We start from the raw sequence: 19,292 nt of genomic DNA on the forward strand, positions 1-19,292 counted from the left end.
AGACATTACTCTCTTTACTTATTCTGATCAACACTAACTGACGCACAATATTTTTAGCGCAACGCAATCTGACTTTTAATAATCCCTACAAAAGAATGGCCCTGACTAACAATAACCTATACCTTTCATGAATCACTTACCTCACAAAAATCTTCGTTACTCAAACTACTACAATACAGCAAGCGCGAATACTGCCAGCTAAATACAAGATTCTAACTACTGAAGTCACTAACTAGTGATTGGCATAGTTAGCAAATGAAAGATTTTGATACAGAACAAACAATGTATTTATGTTAACAGTGCTCAAACATCCAGTCTTAGAAATTTACTGATGGACACACGTTCAGATCATCCGCTCTCAAAACTCCGCCATCTCTGTCCCCACATCCACCAGTAGTGGCGGCTCACCTCCAACTGCGCAACGCTACGCACTGTTCACATCCAACTGCCCAACACTACAATAGCAAATATTCCAAGAATGCAAACCAGCCACAGACTGCACACAGCATAGTCAGTGATTTTCATACAGAGCGCTAGGGACGTTACCAACATAAAAAGCTAAACAGCCTACTTACAAGATGAAATACTGTGTCCTCCACAGTTATGGCTAATAATAACCTACAGGCCAACATTGTCGTAGTTTTCACGGTTGAAACGACAAGAATGTTGAACATGTGACTGGTGACTCAATGAAGGCTTTCAGCACCAGATGTCATACTGCTGATGAGTCTTCCGGGTTGTATGGCCGTGTTCGAAGAAACTTTTCCGTTCTTGACGTTTCGTCCAGAGCTTCGGAGGTGCTCTTGGCGACGCCGACCGAGTTGGCAAAACTCAGCGTCGCCAGGAGATGGCCGGCGCAGCTCTGGACGAAACGCCAGGAACCGAAAGTTTCTTGACCACGGCTGTAAGTCCGGAAGACTCATCAGCAATTACGTGTTTGACTCTGTAGACGAGGAGACGTACCTGGCGTCCTGGCGCTTGGTGTCGGCGGTAACGAAGTAGACGAGCTGCACCGAGGGCACGCTGATGATGGTGCCCTCGTCGGAGACGACGGTGCCGCCGAAGAAGACGGGGAAGGCGTGCGCGTGCCAGGTGACGGGGTTGAACATGATGGGGAAGGTGAGGTTGAGGCGGCGCGTCTCCACGTCGGCCAGCACGTGGTCCAGCTCGAGGATGTCGTTGTGGAAGCACTGGTCCTCCCAGCGCGCGCACACCTCGCGGTACGTGAACGTCTCGCCGTCCTCCCAATGCACCGTCGCGTTCTGGATCAGCGCGTCCAGCTGGCGCAGCTCCGCCCAGATCTCCTGCCGCAGCATGTCGTGGCCCTCGCGCGGCGTCACGATCACGCGCCCGAACCGGCCTGCAAGCACAGCACCGTCACACCAGGGAGAAGCAGAGGCACAAAACTACGTAAAAAATTCCTTTCCTCGTGGCAGAGAGGCTATACCAAATGTTTCTCCTGACAGTCCTGTCTATCATAATCTGATCAAAAGTAGCTGGACACCCGCACGCAATGCGCAATTGACCACTAGACGTCACTTGAGGCCGAGGCGGCGTGTATTGTGTTGAGTCGGTTCTAACATTCTGCGTGGTGTCTGTTTCTTCTAAGTCGTGTCTCCCTACCACTTTCGCGCAACGACGCTCTGAGCGTGTTCTTTAGGGAATTGACTAGTTTGAACCTGGGACCTGTTGCTGGTAAGGAGACGCCAGACCACACATGACATGTAGAGTTCAGAAGAGTTCAGTGAGACTAGCGATGATATAATCAAATACTTAATGATTTCAGCGTCAGCTCCACTGCACTCGCTGTAAAATTTAGTGGAAGGGGTTCAAGGCTTTCCTATTTTTAGTTAGCTGGTAAAATAACGTCGAAAAAGCATTTAAGTTTACCATTGGAAATTTTATTCTACTCACAAAACATTGTTTATAAATTGCACTATTGATAAAAGGAAATATTTTAATACAGGATGATAAAAACCAACTACGTTCAACAAAAATGTGAACGAATATTCCCTGAGCGGGTTTCCAAGTTCTACAATGGATCGAAGGATGACCTATGCCATATCACATCTATAATATAGATTTAAGTTAAGTTTCATAAAAGAGAAAACTATCAAAATGGTCTACAGTGACCCTCAATTATCTTTAATTACTTATCTAACTTGTCGTAAATTACAGTGGCTGATGTGGCTTCTCAATAACTATATAACAGAAAAATCATCGCGTTTCAGATTTTTACTTCAAGTGGCAAATGTGAACACCATGAGCTTTAATTGACGATCGACACTAGCATTACGCAAAAAGGGGGTGTAACAGATGAGACTTCTGCAGTTCTGAGTGAAGCTTTATGTGCTGTTATGCGGCATCGCGTGCATTCATTACCTTGTCGGTGTTCGTCATGGGGTGACGGACAGCACAGCTCCTCACATCTCGCCGTCTCGGAAGCAACTCTCTCCTAACTTCTCCTTACTACAATTTACCGAAGTTGGTTTAAAAAAAGCTATCTGGCTGTGTTTTCAACTGACCAATCAGGGTCTCAATGTTAACCTTAAGCTCCGTCTACAAAAATTCTGTCTATTCAATGAGAAACTTTATACTTTTCGTGGTGGGGCAATGTTTTTAACGTTTTCAACGTAACAGAGACGCAAAAAAGTCTCACGCTAAAACTTGCAGCTGGTGTGGCCCTTTTAGTGTTATCGTAAGATCTTTACTGTTCTTCTGGAGGGCTCTATCTTTTAACATGGGCTGGGGTGGTCCTGGCGGTCAGCTGGTGATGCGGATGTCCGTCCCTTATCGTAGGCCTTCTAGCTTAACGTGGTTCAGCTCTCGGCTTCTGTTCTCGTTTCTTCCCTCGGAACTGCGTCTGTTTCACGGTGGGAAGGTATGACATGCATTTAGGCGTTCTTGTGTTAGTCTGTGGTATTCCATTTGCTCACTCGATGGTCGTATTACTTTGGTTAATTTAATGTCAGGATTTATTCGGAGCTATGTGACATACTGCCGGATTTGCTTATCATGTCAGGGTTTTCATGGAAGGTGTTGGATTTGCCTGACACCTTACACGATCAGCAGAGCTCAGCGACTTCGAAAGTGGACTAGTCATTGGATGTTACCATGGAACTAAATCGATCAGGGACATTTCCACCCATCTGAAGTTGCCCGAGTCGACTATTGGCGATGTGACTGTGAAGAGGAAGGAAACACAAAGGTACAACCACAGCTAAACCAAGACAAGGTAGGCCTCACGTACCTCATGATGGAACCGTTATGGTTTGGCAAATGGCTGAAGAACGTTACCTGCCATCGTGTGTAGTGCCGATTGTGAAGTACGGAGAAGGTGGTGTTAAGCTGTCGGCACACGGACCGTGCTGTCGAACGTTAACGTCGAGCGTGCCAAGTTCAACGTGCTGCTGAACTTTCAGGAACGATACGACTTGTGCATACGGTACGTGTACCGCAACGTGGTATACGCGATCGCAACGTACTCCAGAGGCAGTTGAGGGATGCTTCCAGTTCGTAAATCATACTGTTCACTCAGCGGGCGCGCGTAAAATTACCACGTTAGCTCTATTAAAACGCATATTTCCTCCAATGTCCACGAAAAGGAAAGTACCATGTCCAATCAATAAGGACACAGGCTAATAAAAGTTCCATTACAAAGAGTGCGGTACAAACTTAGAATACTTCTCTGCATAAGATAAACATTATTTCATCGTTCCCACATTTTAGTAAAACCCCAAGGTCAGTCTTACTTTATCACTGTTCCTACCCAGTAGCAGAATCTTTGCAACATGTGAATTACGAAGCGTAAACGAAAAAGGAGCAAAATATCTTTATACAAGTAGCGCAAGCCGTCCTGTAGATTAAGCCAATCGAACAAAGTCACCCCTCAATAAAAGGTGAACTTATGTTTACATAACATCAAATATTATAGTATATATTTATATTAAACTAATAATAAAGTTTCAGAACCTAATAAAAACGCGAATGTTAGGAAAAAAATTTGGAAGTGTCAACACGCGAACCACCGCCCCAACAAACAACTCAATACAAAACAGTGACGCTATTCATTACGCTAAACCAATAACACTCTCTGTGTATCTAATCATATTATCTTACCCTTCCTGAAAACCTTAATCGTAGATATGTTACTAATTGAAATTTAATTATAACAAATTGTATCAAGAACAATGCGTTTTGGGTGAACCTTCAGTGTGTAGCTGCCTTCAAATAGCCTACTCTCATAATACGCTGGTTACAATAATTCTTTTACCACGAATATGATGTTTCTTATTATTTTATTGAAACGAATCACACAGTTAACAACGGGTTTTCAGTGATTCTCAATTTGCTGGTGCTCAGAAACGGCATTGTGCCATCTCATTGGTCAACGCTCAGACGCACGCTCGGAATATCTGACATGCCACATATTGCTCTGCGCGTTCGGAAAGATTCCCGAACGTGCTATTCCACGCTATGACGTCAGAAACTCGGCACGCTCAACGCTCAACATGCGGATGCACGATCCGTGTGCCGACGGCTTTACGGCAGGGGGGTGTTTTTAGTGAGAGGGTGTGGCCCCCTTAAGAAAGGCTAATTGCGGAATTATGTGAATGTAGAATCGCATACTGCATACGGTAAAGTAACAGTTCGTAGATGATGATGTGTGACCACGAACTTTCAGGAACGATACGACTTGTGCATACGGTACGTGTACCGCAACGTGGTATACGCGATCGCAACGTACTCCAGAGGCAGTTGAGGGATGCTTCCAGTTCGTAAATCATACTGTTCACTCAGCGGGCGCGCGTAAAATTACCACGTTAGCTCTATTAAAACGCATATTTCCTCCAATGTCCACGAAAAGGAAAGTACCATGTCCAATCAATAAGGACACAGGCTAATAAAAGTTCCATTACAAAGAGTGCGGTACAAACTTAGAATACTTCTCTGCATAAGATAAACATTATTTCATCGTTCCCACATTTTAGTAAAACCCCAAGGTCAGTCTTACTTTATCACTGTTCCTACCCAGTAGCAGAATCTTTGCAACATGTGAATTACGAAGCGTAAACGAAAAAGGAGCAAAATATCTTTATACAAGTAGCGCAAGCCGTCCTGTAGATTAAGCCAATCGAACAAAGTCACCCCTCAATAAAAGGTGAACTTATGTTTACATAACATCAAATATTATAGTATATATTTATATTAAACTAATAATAAAGTTTCAGAACCTAATAAAAACGCGAATGTTAGGAAAAAAATTTGGAAGTGTCAACACGCGAACCACCGCCCCAACAAACAACTCAATACAAAACAGTGACGCTATTCATTACGCTAAACCAATAACACTCTCTGGGTATCTAATCATATTATCTTACCCTTCCTGAAAACCTTAATCGTAGATATGTTACTAATTGAAATTTAATTATAACAAATTGTATCAAGAACAATGCGTTTTGGGTGAACCTTCAGTGTGTAGCTGCCTTCAAATAGCCTACTCTCATAATACGCTGGTTACAATAATTCTTTTACCACGAATATGATGTTTCTTATTATTTTATTGAAACGAATCACACAGTTAACAACGGGTTTTCAGTGATTCTCAATTTGCTGGTGCTCAGAAACGGCATTGTGCCATCTCATTGGTCAACGCTCAGACGCACGCTCGGAATATCTGACATGCCACATATTGCTCTGCGCGTTCGGAAAGATTCCCGAACGTGCTATTCCACGCTATGACGTCAGAAACTCGGCACGCTCAACGCTCAACATGCGGATGCACGATCCGTGTGCCGACGGCTTTACGGCAGGGGGGTGTTTTTAGTGAGAGGGTGTGGCCCCCTTAAGAAAGGCTAATTGCGGAATTATGTGAATGTAGAATCGCATACTGCATACGGTAAAGTAACAGTTCGTAGATGATGATGTGTGACCACGACAATGAAACCTGTCGTGAAGCAACATCTCCGAAGCAATGGTTTGTGGACAATAACATTCCTAAAATCGACTGACCTGTCCAGAGTGCCGACCTCAATCCAATGGGACACTACGTCCTCTGGTTTCAACTCTTGAGCATGTGTGGACTACCATACCTCCGCATAGATTCAGACATCTTTCCGAAAGTTTCTCCAGCAGAGTTCAAGCCGTCATAAAGGCGAAGGACGCACACACAATATTAATGTGCACTAAGATGTGTCCTGATGCGGTTCTAGGCGCTACAGTCCGGAACCGCGCGACCGCTACGTTCGCAGGTTCGAATCCTGGCTCGGGCATGGATGTGTGTGATGTCCTTAGGTTAGTTAGGTTTAAGTAGTTCTAAGTTCTAGGGGACTGATGACCACAGCAGATAAGTTTCATAGTGCTCAGATTTGTTAGTTTCACACTCCGAAACAGGCCAGACACATCACGATTCGTTTAACTGGAAACTACACATAATTTCTGCTAAGAGGTATGTGGACAACGCATTATTAACGATTTTTTGATACTTTTAATCAGATAGTGTAAAATTTCCAGTCAGCTGACTAGCAGTCATTTAGCTTCACGTTCCATTGATCATTTGTGCAATTGATCCTAATGATCTGGAATGAATCTTTTACATTCATACTAAACATTCTCATATGTAAATACGGCTACATGGTGATCAGTTACAAGCCTTTTTTGTCAGGAGTACGTTAATAAATCGTACCCACCTTCCTTTACAAACTGGATAAAAAGAAATACTTGTACAGACTAGAAGAAATTGTCAAGGAGAATCTTTTTGAAGTTTGCTTTCAGATTTAACTTTCCTACCTACCAGACAATTTACATCATTTGATAGGCTATCAAAAACTTTGGAGGCAGCAATGTGCACCCCTTTTTGGGCTTAAGTCAACCTTAATGTGAAATAATAAATGTCTTTTTTTTCTTCTGATATTATATACGTACATCTATGTTGTTTTTGAGGTGCAGTGAGTTATTTGCAACAACACTGATCAGGAAATACGCGTATTATGTAGCAGTTATTACAATGCCTAATTTATAAAACCGATGGCTACAAGATGATTTGCTATGATTCGTAGTGCAAAAGTGACTGTAATGAGTTGTTTCAAGAAGTGAAGAATGTGAGTTTTTCAGTTTCAATTTTGAAGTTTCCACCATTGTTAGCGTTTCATCACCATGTGCTACATTTTAATTGGCGTAGTACTATTAGGTGTGTAGGAACATCAGGTCAGGGTGAGTGTTTCCATAAACAGTGTATCATGTGTTTTGGGAAGCGAAATTATCCACTAATAGCGACTTCCTATATCTGATAAACTATCTGAAAGAAATTACCCCACAAAAGGCGTCGGAGCCTCAAATTGGGAACACGTTTAACGACAGGCCAGCGACATCATAACATTTCATATTCTGTGCAGATGGTACCTCGTAGCTCGGAAATATTTGAAGAACATCGTATTTAGGAACCAGAAAGAGCTGGTGGTGAAATAAACCATTATTCACCATCAGTTTTGATCAAGAGATAATCCTCAGCTAACATAATAATATAAATTTTATTTTATCGTATAAAAATGGCTTGTAAAGCCCGCGACGGTAAAAACAATGAATTAGTTTTTGACATAATTTTATTTTGTTGCTAATTACGATTTTCCTTTATTTATTTCTCACACGACGCGGCTCGGGGAATGTTTTCCATTTTCGAGTGCGTATTTTCGAGCGTTATGGACTCATTTCCCCATCACGTTGTGTAAGAAATCAATAACAGAAAATCGTAAATGGCAGCATAAGTTATTTCATAAACATGACCAACGCATTTACAGACGCAGGCTTTATCAACGATTTCTAATGGATAAAATAAAAAACAATATTATATATCATGTCACGTGATGATTCTCTGTTTATGGAAACTGGTAGTGAATACAGCTTTATTTCATCAGCAGCTCTTGATGGTTCTCAAAAATCACTTTCTTAAAATATCATTTTATGGTACTGCATCATCACTGATTTCATTCCGATCGAACCTTTAATTACATTTCAACGCATTTCATTAATCGGTTTACTCATAGAACTGCCCATCAGCGTCAATGGAGAACCAAACAGAACCGATGCCGTCACACCGAATGTTAACCCAAGGCCCGATTCTGCCAAGTCCAGATTAACCCAAGTTCTCAGTGTGAGCAAGGCTGATCTGGACGAGAACCAGTGTAATCGACATTGCCAAGTTTGATCTGGAAGAAATGACATTAACATGTGTCTGACCCAGACTTGCTCTGAACGTAGGAGAGAGGAGCTAAGGCTCCAAATGGTCCTCAGATCCTACTGTCCACCACTAACCAGTAAAAACGGACAAGCGAGAGAACGATTTTTCCAGTCACTTTCATGTGGGAAGATGGGACGGGTGACTCGGATCGAAGTATCACTGCAAACTTCCATCGATACCCAGAGTCTTAACGTCCATGGCCTCTTATTAAAATGTAGCCACTCCCGTCCACAGCTAAACACTCACAGGGTGAGGACGTCCACCTATTTGCCAACTGGATAACCACCTGACAGTGAGGGCTAATACGCCCTCATGATCCGCAACTGGCAAAGACACCAGGTTTCAGGGCAAAGATAACGAGAACAAATATTTGTAACAACATGCTAACATCCTTGCTTTGTGAAAAATCATTACATGCATCGATATGTGGCGTTGTGGATATCACTCTGAAACCAAACGGCTGTGGAGTTGGTGGAAGACTGCTTATCACCACGACTAGGAAATGCTTAATACTTGAGAACCAATGTAAAAGAAGTATTCTTTTTCTTTTACATGAATGGGATAAATAATTTTTGAGAACTTTTCTGTCGGAGAAAATCATTTGTATAGCTAAGATACTTTAAAATGGATTAAAAAAAGAACATTCTTGACCACAATACAATATTGTAGTTGCTGCAGTGCTTTCGTCAGTGCTACATAGTGGCATTCAAACGATTGCTCCTCTTTACGTTACGTAAGAAAAACTTGGATAAAATGTTACATGGAATGGACTGACTATGCAGCATGAAACTTATGCTGTAGCTTATTGAAACTAACCGCAGAGTGTGAAAAAACATACACTCCTGGAAATTGAAATAAGAACACCGTGAATTCATTGTCCCAGGAAGAGGAAACTTTATTGACACATTCCTGGGGTCAGATACATCACATGATCACACTGACAGAACCACAGGCACATAGACACAGGCAACAGAGCATGCACAATGTCGGCACTAGTACAGTGTATATCCACCTTTCGCAGCAATGCAGGCTGCTATTCTCCCATGGAGACGATCGTAGAGATGCTGGATGTAGTCCTGTGGAACGGCTTGCCATGCCATTTCCACCTGGCGCCTCAGTTGGACCAGCGTTCGTGCTGGACGTGCAGACCGCGTGAGACGACGCTTCATCCAGTCCCAAACATGCTCAATGGGGGACAGATCCGGAGATCTTGCTGGCCAGGGTAGTTGACTTACACCTTCTAGAGCACGTTGGGTGGCACGGGATACATGCGGACGTGCACTGTCCTGTTGGAACAGCAAGTTCCCTTGCTGGTCTAGGAATGGTAGAACGATGGGTTCGATGACGGTTTGGATGTACCGTGCACTATTCAGTGTCCCCTCGACGATCACCAGTGGTGTACGGCCAGTGTAGGAGATCGCTCCCCACACCATGATGCCGGGTGTTGGCCCTGTGTGCCTCGGTCGTATGCAGTCCTGATTGTGGCGCTCACCTGCACGGCGCCAAACACGCATACGACCATCATTGGCACCAAGGCAGAAGCGACTCTCATCGCTGAAGACGACACGTCTCCATTCGTCCCTCCATTCACGCCTGTCGCGACACCACTGGAGGCGGGCTGCACGATGTTGGGGCGTGAGTGGAAGACGGCCTAACGGTGTGCGGGACCGTAGCCCAGCTTCATGGAGACGGTTGCGAATGGTCTTCGCCGATACCCCAGGAGCAACAGTGTCCCTAATTTGCTGGGAAGTGGCGGTGCGGTCCCCTACGGCACTGCGTAGGATCCTACGGTCTTGGCGTGCATCCGTGCGTCGCTGCGGTCCGGTCCCAGGTCGACGGGCACGTGCACCTTCCGCCGACCACTGGCGACAACATCGATGTACTGTGGAGACCTCACGCCCCACGTGTTGAGCAATTCGGCGGTACGTCCACCCGGCCTCCCGCATGCCCACTATACGCCCTCGCTCAAAGTCCGTCAGCTGCACATACGGTTCACGTCCACGCTGTCGCGGCATGCTACCAGTGTTAAAGACTGCGATGGAGCTCCGTATGCCACGGCAAACTGGTTGACACTGACGGCGGCGGTGCACAAATGCTGCGCAGCTAGCGCCATTCGACGGCCAACACCGCGGTTCCTGGTGTGTCCGCTGTGCCGTGCGTGTGATCATTGCTTGTACAGCCCTCTCTCAGTGTCCGGAGCAAGTATGGTGGGTCTGACACACCGGTGTCAATGTGTTCTTTTTTCCATTTCCAGGAGTGTATAAACAAAACATCTGGAGAATATGGCATGGAGAGCAGCAGGGGAAGAAAAAGGAAAAGAGCGAGTTTGAGAACTAAATAATAAAAGCGTAGGTAGTTTACACTGTACCTAGAAGAGTGATTCCAAATCTTTGTGAGACTATTACCCATGAGTGCTATCAACTATTAATTACTAGCCCCCACCCCCTCCTCGCACCATCTTCAACATTACCCCATAACTAAACTATACAATGATAAAGAATTTTCTTTGAACACTTTCATTTTTAAATGACAAAGCATAAATACAGCGACATTTTTTCGCCAACCTCCGATCGGTCGCGAAATGGAAACAACAGCGAAAATAAAAAATGTTTTATCTACAACATTTAACTAAACCGTGGAGCAACTTCTCTACATAGTCTCCGCTCGGACTTAGATATTTGTCGTAGCGTGGTACCAACTTACCAGTACCTTTGTCGTAGAAGGCATTCCCTACGCTGGTCTGTAGTTCGTTATCTGTGCCAAAATTCTAATTCTGTTCTCATAGTCAGCGGTTCATGTGAGCGAAGGGATGAAAATCAGAGGGAGACAAATCCGGGCTGTATGGTGGACGGTCAACCCTACCCTTCGATAAAGGTGCGGGATCGACTTCGTTACATCTGCAGTGAGCGGCCGCGAATTGTTACGTTACGTGGGCTCCATGAAATCAAGCGAGACTTCTCCGACGGCTGTTCATACTTGGCAGGAGTTATCTTTACATATTGACTGTGCGTTAAGAAATGAAAAATGCAGGGTGATGCGGTAGACAAAAATGTCACAGACACTGCTCGACCGACACATCTGCACAAACTTCACCGGATTTTCACTGTGATTTTAATTTCGCGACCGATCGGAAGTTGAAAAAAAAAAGACCTTGTAATATTTGGTTGTTGTAGGTGGGGTACTAAACCACGAAATAGTGGGTCAGTGAGGCAATTGGTACCGCTTATTTCTAACAACCGATTTTATACAATGCTGGAGCAATTTTCAACGCATTTCAAATGTTACCTACAACTACTTCTTAGAAAAGGAAGCCAACTATACACATTGAGCGTTGTTACAAAACGTGTTTCCGCTGCACCAGTCCTCTCCCTAGGGAGACCTACTTCACCCACACCCTGTAACCCCATTTAAAATCAGCCTGTGCACTATACTTATTGCCTGTAATCATTTGATTGCTGGATGCCTTATATCTGAACAGGTAGAAATTGACGGGCTTCAAGCAGCCAATGCTTCATGTCTGAACGCTGCCACTAGCAATAATAATAATAATAATATCACCATGCATGTGCTGCAGTTACGTTGTATTCATCTTGTAGTTACTGTTCTGTCGTGCTGTCGATTCGTTCACGTATCTATTGCAATGCGAATAATGAAGCTATTCCTGGTCGTTTGTGGGAACTACCTATAATTAGGTGAAGGGAGTTTCAAGGGATATATGAGAATATGCAACGTATTTCTCTGAATTTTACTGTCGAAGGTTCATGGTACAAAGTAAAAAGTATGTAAGGCATATTATGTTCATACATTCGTTTCACAAGCTGCAACCTTCACCAAACTGCGCCCCGTCTTAATGATAATCTTTTAAAAATAAATGCAATTGTTGGTAACTTATTTAATAGCGATAATAATAACTATCTTTTATCAATAATTTAGTTTGTGACCGAAATCCAGTTGAAACCTTATGTTTTACGCCTCATGAGGTAATTACTGCACCTAGGGGAAGAGTAGTACGCCAATTTTGCTAGGCACGTTTCAGATCAAGAATTCAGGGAATGACTTTCTCCTGGCGCTGGCTTCTGGTGTCAGCACTGACCCGGAGCTGGAGAAATCAGTGCCAGCTTCCAGGCAGTCTGTCGTCTGCAGTGACCCCACATAAAAATTGCTTCTGAGAAGTGAGAGGTCCTACCAGTCATCATCTCGGAATAGATTTTTTTTTCATAGGATCTGCTTTCCCTTTCTCCTTCCCATTGGCGTGGGGCTCGGGTTCGATCCTTATTACCGTCCCATGTTCTATTTTTGTATCGCTCTCTAGTTCGGTTTTAGGAACCCAAACTATGAACACATCAACCGCTTGAATTTGCGCGCGGAACCGTTTGATTGGCTAACTTCAATGATAATTAACTCGGAAGCGGCGAAATACATGCAATTTTTCCTTAATAATTACTTCCACTGTTTCTGACCACCCTATACGTTGTGAATCAAGGACTGTGTGGAAAATGGCAGGAAAAAGAGAAGTGTTCAATATCCGACCTTACAGAAAGAAATTACAAATGTTATGTAAGAAGTCCGCAGCTCGTGGTCGTGCGGTAGCGTTCTCGCTTCCCGCGCCCGGGTTTCCGGGTTCGATTCCCGGCGGGGTCAGAGATTTTCTCTGCCTCGTGATGACTGGGTGTTGTGTGATGTTTAAGTAGTTCTAAGTTCTAGGGGACTGATGACCATAGATGTTAAGTCCCATAGTGCTCAGAGCCATTTGAACCATTTTTTGTTATGTAAGAAATGAGGGTGTTCTCTGAAAAACTGCAGGAAAAAATGTGTAAAACACTAACTCGAAGAAGGAACAGAGTGTACTAGAGGGGGAACACAGAAATCGGAATACTTACGAAATAACTGGGGACACTGCTCTGAGATGAAGAGGCTGGCAGAGCAGACACCAGATATTAAAAGCTGATTCATGTTTGTCACGTTTGTTTGAACAGCTCTCCTCATTTTACGATTGGTCTTACGCACGTTATCGTGACAAAGAATGTTTGTCGGAGAATTATATTTCTCTTTTTGCCGAATTCTATAATCTCAACAATAACAGACATTACTCAGAATAATAGTAGTAGGTAACACGAATCGCAACCAATACGGTAATAAAACTATGGCTTCGAAGTCTATCATCTCCCATCAGTGAGTCTGTTAGCTTTGTATAAGCATGAAGGTGTTGTTTCCTGTTATGTAGAAATTCCGTTCGTTAAACATGGAGCAACTCTAGGACTAAATGAGAAGAAAGCACCTGTAATGTCGCAGCGGTTACGAAATCGGTCCGCTAAAAGCAACGGTTGATTTATGAAAGCGAGCTTGCTCAAACGTAATTTGCTTTCGTCATCTCCGATTTCCATTGATATCCCGTGGTTTCTGTAATTGCTGAGTGCGGAAATGCATTCTCGTGCTAAACATTGGTATTATTCCTGACGCAAGTGCTTTGTTTACACAACGCAGACAGATAGTGAGCAATTCGGCACGGCTGCTTGTTTAACGGTAATTAATTTCCACCCGTAAAGGATTTCAGCACTTTGTTTTAGACAGGGTAAGTTTCTGGAATGTGTTTCGTCGTGTGCCACACGTCTGCCACAGACAGGACATTCAAAAAATTGTTTCTGTAAGTGATGCTTGATAAAAAAAACACACACTCACACGCTTAGATATACTTGTGCAACAGAATTAAAGGATCAATATTTCGAAACCCCGTAACTGTGTCCCACTGAGACGCAGAAGATTAAAATTTGGCTCAAAGTTGACTACAACCCTTCTCTGTAATGGTGTAAAAGTGTGGTGTTCTGCAACGTCAACCTCGAGCTCGACGACTCTTCAAACAGCAAGGTGTCCACCCTTGCTAAAACAGGCCAGAGCTCAGAAGTTCATGTGACATGTAAAGGGAGGTAATGACACCAAATTTCACAATAATTGTGCCCCACGCCACCTTCGTGAGAAGAAAGAAAGGTGGTCACACGCCCCTCTCACTCACATTTCGCCCCTTCTTTTGACTTCTCTGTGACGCAGGTCAGTACGGCGACGCCAGTGTTGAAATTAAGCGGTTTTCTTATGGGTGGCTGAGGAAAACAGTTCAGCATTTCAGACATAGTGACGCCATTGTAGCAGCAATAGCCGATCTAACAAGTGCGCTAGGCACTTGTTTTATATAGGCGTTGCGCCGTATCTGCCTGTTTACATATCTCTGTATTTGAATAAGCATGCCTGCACCAGTTTCTTTGGCGCTTCAGTGTACAAACTCCTATTACTACTACATCCGCTCATGGCAAGATATGGTGTGTGACAGAATGTATACAGTGTGTTGGAAACCTTTAGAATGAAGGTTATAGAGACGTAAGAGCATTCTAAACTGAGTCTTCTGAGCTAAGAAACTAATGATCAGAAACGAATATATCAGGAAAGACTGTCGGTATACCAAAATTAGTCGAATACAAAATTTTCTTCTCCTACACCCACGTCTTTCCTGGAGTCGAGTTGTTGGTACGTATCTGTAGCTACGATTTCTTCCTCCTACTTCATTCTCCCTGTTGTGCGACTGGAAACACTTGTGCCTACTGCCACCCTCACCAGCATACTTTTAATATCATTTTTACTCATTCATTTGTCTATTCATGAAGTTAATACTCTGCACACCATCTCAGTTACTTAATTATGAAGTACTTACTAAGGAAAACTTTCGACAAAAGCTCAGATTTTTAGTTCTACATTCTCTCCGCGCAGCGATGCTCCGTCGGTTGTGGCACTGTCCGTTTGCACGCTCTTACACGGCTGCTACTGAAGGGACAGAACCTGCTGGTCACACCAGAATACTGATGTAGAGGAGTGCTATTCAACGGTCACGGCAATGACCCCGTAAGGAGGTGTGCATAAAAGGCTAGCACTCCCAGATTGTTTACATGAGTCAGCTGGTGGGGATGGGTGGACCTACGTGACGATGCAGAGTCCCGTGACAAGAAGAAGCAACAGCTGTGTTTGCCCGCTACGCAACACATCGCTTGCTCAGCTCAGCTCAAGTTGACGGGGCATGCAAGAGCCGAGTGATGATACTTCAGTTGAGCAGTTACGTGGTCCGAAAGAACGGAAGGAGGAAAGGACTCTACTACTGAAATCCCGGCACTACGTGGCGACTCACAGCTTTCCCTGGAAAGATTTTTCTGAAATTCCCAGCTTTTCCCAGACTGTAATTACAAGTTTCCCTGTACCACTAATTTGCTACATGTGAGAGCAAGTTATATTTTATTAGTTTTCATGGCCAGACATGAAACTTTTTCAGTTGCCACGTCATTTATTATTCACAGTTCAGCTAGGATTTACAGTTTCATCGGCAATTCTGTAAACTGTAAGGTTGTCGCCCCTGGGAATTTCTTGGTTATTGTCCTCCCTCACATTTTCTTTGTGTATAAGCTCAAGAATTATGGCAACTGAAGGTGGAGGGAAGGCGAAAGGAAAGGAAAGAGGAGGAACTACTGACTCAGCTGCGACAGGGCTTTACACGGAATCAGTGGAAACGAGTGAGACTGTGTTCGAACCCATGATCTTCTGCTTACTGGGCAGTTACGTTAACCACTACGCCATCCGGGTACAGTGTTCATCGCAGTTGCGCAGACTACCTCGGCACGCCTTTCGGCCGAACCGCACTCCCACCTACCGGGCCGCCCGAAGTGGCCGAGCGGTTCTAGGCGCTACAGTCTGGAACCGCGCGACCGCTACGGTCGCAGGTTCGAACCCTGCCTCGGGCATGGATGTGTGTGATGTCCTAGGTTAGTTAGGTTTAAGTAGTTCTAAGTTCTAGGGGACTGATGACCAAAGATAAGTCCCATAGTGCTCAGAGCCATTTGAACCATTTGAACCACCTAGCGGCACCTATTCGCAGGAGCGAGCATGGCGATCGTGAATGGGGACTGCGAACGCTTGGCGCAGTGGCTAATGCAGCTGCCCAGTAAGCAGATCACGGGTTCGAACAACAGCCGACATCAATAGTTCCTCCTTTTCCTCTCCTTTCTGCCCCTCCCCTCCACCTTCAATTTACATAATATGTATCACAGCTGAAGATTCCGCATTCATATAACCTCATGAATGTTTCCCGGAGGAATATGTTTCGAACTGCTGTCACTGGAATGTAATATGAACAGATTTTGATAGCAACGATGCATCATATTTCACACCTGACTGTCTTCAAACTTTGATAAAATGAAATGAAATGAGCGTATGGCATCGTTATCCGGGAGGTCCCTATTCGGGGAAGTTCGGCCGCCAAGTGCAGGTCTGATTTTATTCTACGCCACATCGGGCGACCCGCGCGCCGGTGATGAGGATGAAACGATGATGAGGACAACACAGCACCCGGGCCCCGAGCGGAGAAAATCTCCAACCTGGCCCCGCTTGCTTAAGAGGTGAGCACGTTACCACCCAGATAAGCAGGCGGACACACTTTGATAATTTTTTACATGAAGCAGGACACTGTGAGAAAGTCACCAAAGTTCTACTTTGCATAGAAATTGGTAAAAAGAAGAACCAAAGCAAAAATATTCAACTCTGATCCACAAAATTCCTGTGTGCTGGTTGACAATGTCACGTCGTTTAAATATCTGAGAGTAACGCCGCAAAGCTATATGAAATATTACGGGCGCATGAGGACTATGTTAGGGAAGGTGATTGGTTGACTTCGGTATATCGGGAGGATTCTGGGAGAGTGGGGTTCATCTCTTGAGACCGCTTATAGGACACTAGCGCGACCTATTCTTGGGTGCTGCTCGAGGGTTTGGGATCCATACCAGATCGGAATAAAAGAAGAAATCGAATCAATTCAGAGCGGGCTGCTAGATTTGTCACTAATAACTTCGAACAATTCGAACATGTGTCACGGAGATGCTTACCTCGAGGGAAGGCGACTTTCTTTTCGGGTAAGACTATTCAGAAAAGTTAGTGAGTCGACTTTTGAAGCTAACTGCATAACTGTTCTACTGATGCCAACATACAGTTCATGTAAGGATCCCGAAATAAGACACGAGACGTTAGGGCTTGTTTGGAGGGATATAGATAGTTGTTTTTCCCTCGCTCTGTTTGCTAGTAGAACAGAAAAGGAAATGACCAGTAGTGGTACTGGGTAGCCTCCGTCACGCACCGTACTATGGTATGCGGAGTATATATGTAGATATCCTGATGTAGATCTAAACCCACGTCCGTCGGCAAGCAATGCTTGGCAGGAACACTGTCTGCGTGCCACATCGTCATCTGATGGGGTACCTGAAGAGGGCGGGGTGCACACATGAACTACACTTACCTGAAAATGGTTCAAATGGCTCTGAGCACTATGGGACTCAACTGCTGAGGTCATTAGTCCCCTAGAACTTAGAACTAGTTAAACCTAACTAACCTAAGGACATCACAAACATCCATGCCCGAGGCAGGATTCGAACCTGCGACCGTAGCGGTCTTGCGGTTCCAGACTGCAGCGCCTTTAACCGCACGGCCACTTCGGCCGGCTTACCTGAAAAGGCAGACACGTGAGGGCATCAGACGTTATTGCACTTACAATTCCTTAATTACTCAACATCACTCACCTTAAAAAGATTACTGATATCTGAGCCCGACTGCAAGAAACAGCTAGCGAATAATAAACCATTTCATTTATACACATGTGTTTGCTAAATCTGCCATTTCTATGCCATGAATTATAAAGCCTTTCATACCTCCTTAACAAACGATTTTTGGACCTATGCACGTACGAACCTTTTGTGTTATTTTTGCTGTCAAGAATGAATCGCCGGCCGCGGTGGTCTAGCGGTTCTAGGCGCTCAGTCCGGAACCGCGCGACTGCTACGGTCGCAGGTTCGAATCCTGCCTCAGGCATGGATGTGTGTGATGTCCTTAGGTTAGTTAGGTTTAAGTAGTTCTAAGTTCTAGGGGACTGATGACCACAGATGTTAAGTCCCATAGTGCTCAGAGCCATTTGAACCATTTGAAGAATGAATCCGTAACAACCTATGTTTTTACAAACCTCGCATTTCTTTAAAAAAAATTCTCGACAGTAGGACATTAATATAAAATATGATTTTGCATCTACCTCAAATAGTAGTCTTCGGATCATGATACAGCATTAAGATTTTGGTCTTATTGAGGATCATGCATTATAATGCGTAATTTCTTAAGAAGTCAGATTATTCCATAACATTTCGGGCGTGTAGCCGCATTCAGCTTGTTCTTCTAATAATTCGGCTGAATACCGTAGAGCCATCTTCAGAGTCTTCTCGCAGGGACTCTGTTATCCTGTGTCGGCTCCGCATCGGCCATACATACCTGACGCACGGCCATCTTTTGCGTCAGGAGGATCCCCCCCTGTGTCGGTGTGGGTCCCGGCTGACGGTCGCCCACATTTTATTGGAGTGTCCCCGACTGCGCACCCTTCGGCAGTCTTTTAATTTCCCGGGCACCTTGCCTTTGATTTTATGCGACGATGCCTCCATGGCTGACAATGTTTTACATTTTATCCGTGCTAGTCCTTTTTATGGATCCATTTAGGGGGGTCCTGCACTTTTCCGTTTCTGTGTCTTTTGTCCTCGCGTCTCTCCATATTTGTTGCTGTTTTGGTGTCTCATCGGATGGTTGACTCTTTCCCTTTTTTGTTGTCGTGGTCAGTCAACCAGTCTCCGGCCATCTTCTTTTCTTCTATTTCTTTCTGTCTGGTGTTTGTCTGTACTCTTCTTTTCTGTAGTGTTCGTTGCCTAATTTGTGTTCTTTAGCACCTGGGGGGGGGGGGGGGCAGTCTCCTTCCCCTTGGGGTTTTATCTGCTCTGCGACTTTGTCTCGCTTGTTTTTGGAATGGGGGACTGGTGACCTTAGCTGTTTAGTCCCCCTTAAACATCCCAACAACCACCACCACCATCTTCAGAGTGAGCCGAGCCGGCTAACGCACCAGTACTTGCTCCTTCCTTTTAAACTCGTGGATCGAACCACTGCGTATGAGGGCAAAGATACACAAGGCGCCAGAGACGTTGACAGGCGGCAGAGAGGTGTAACA

The 19,292-nt window shown here is 44.5% G+C and overlaps 1 protein-coding gene across 1 annotated transcript in view; it reads right to left on the reverse strand.

Moving 5' to 3' along the window:
• Positions 1–19,292, reverse strand: part of LOC124605563 (patched domain-containing protein 3) — a 404,372-nt gene that overhangs the window by 124,376 nt on the left and 260,704 nt on the right. Inside the window, exon 3 of the mRNA XM_047137336.1 lies at positions 964–1,360. Coding sequence (XP_046993292.1) covers positions 964–1,360 — 397 coding nt within the window. The remainder of the gene's footprint in view (positions 1–963; positions 1,361–19,292) is intronic.

Source organism: Schistocerca americana, chromosome 3 (assembly GCF_021461395.2).
Source record: "Schistocerca americana isolate TAMUIC-IGC-003095 chromosome 3, iqSchAmer2.1, whole genome shotgun sequence".
Lineage (NCBI taxonomy): Eukaryota > Metazoa > Arthropoda > Insecta > Orthoptera > Acrididae > Schistocerca > Schistocerca americana.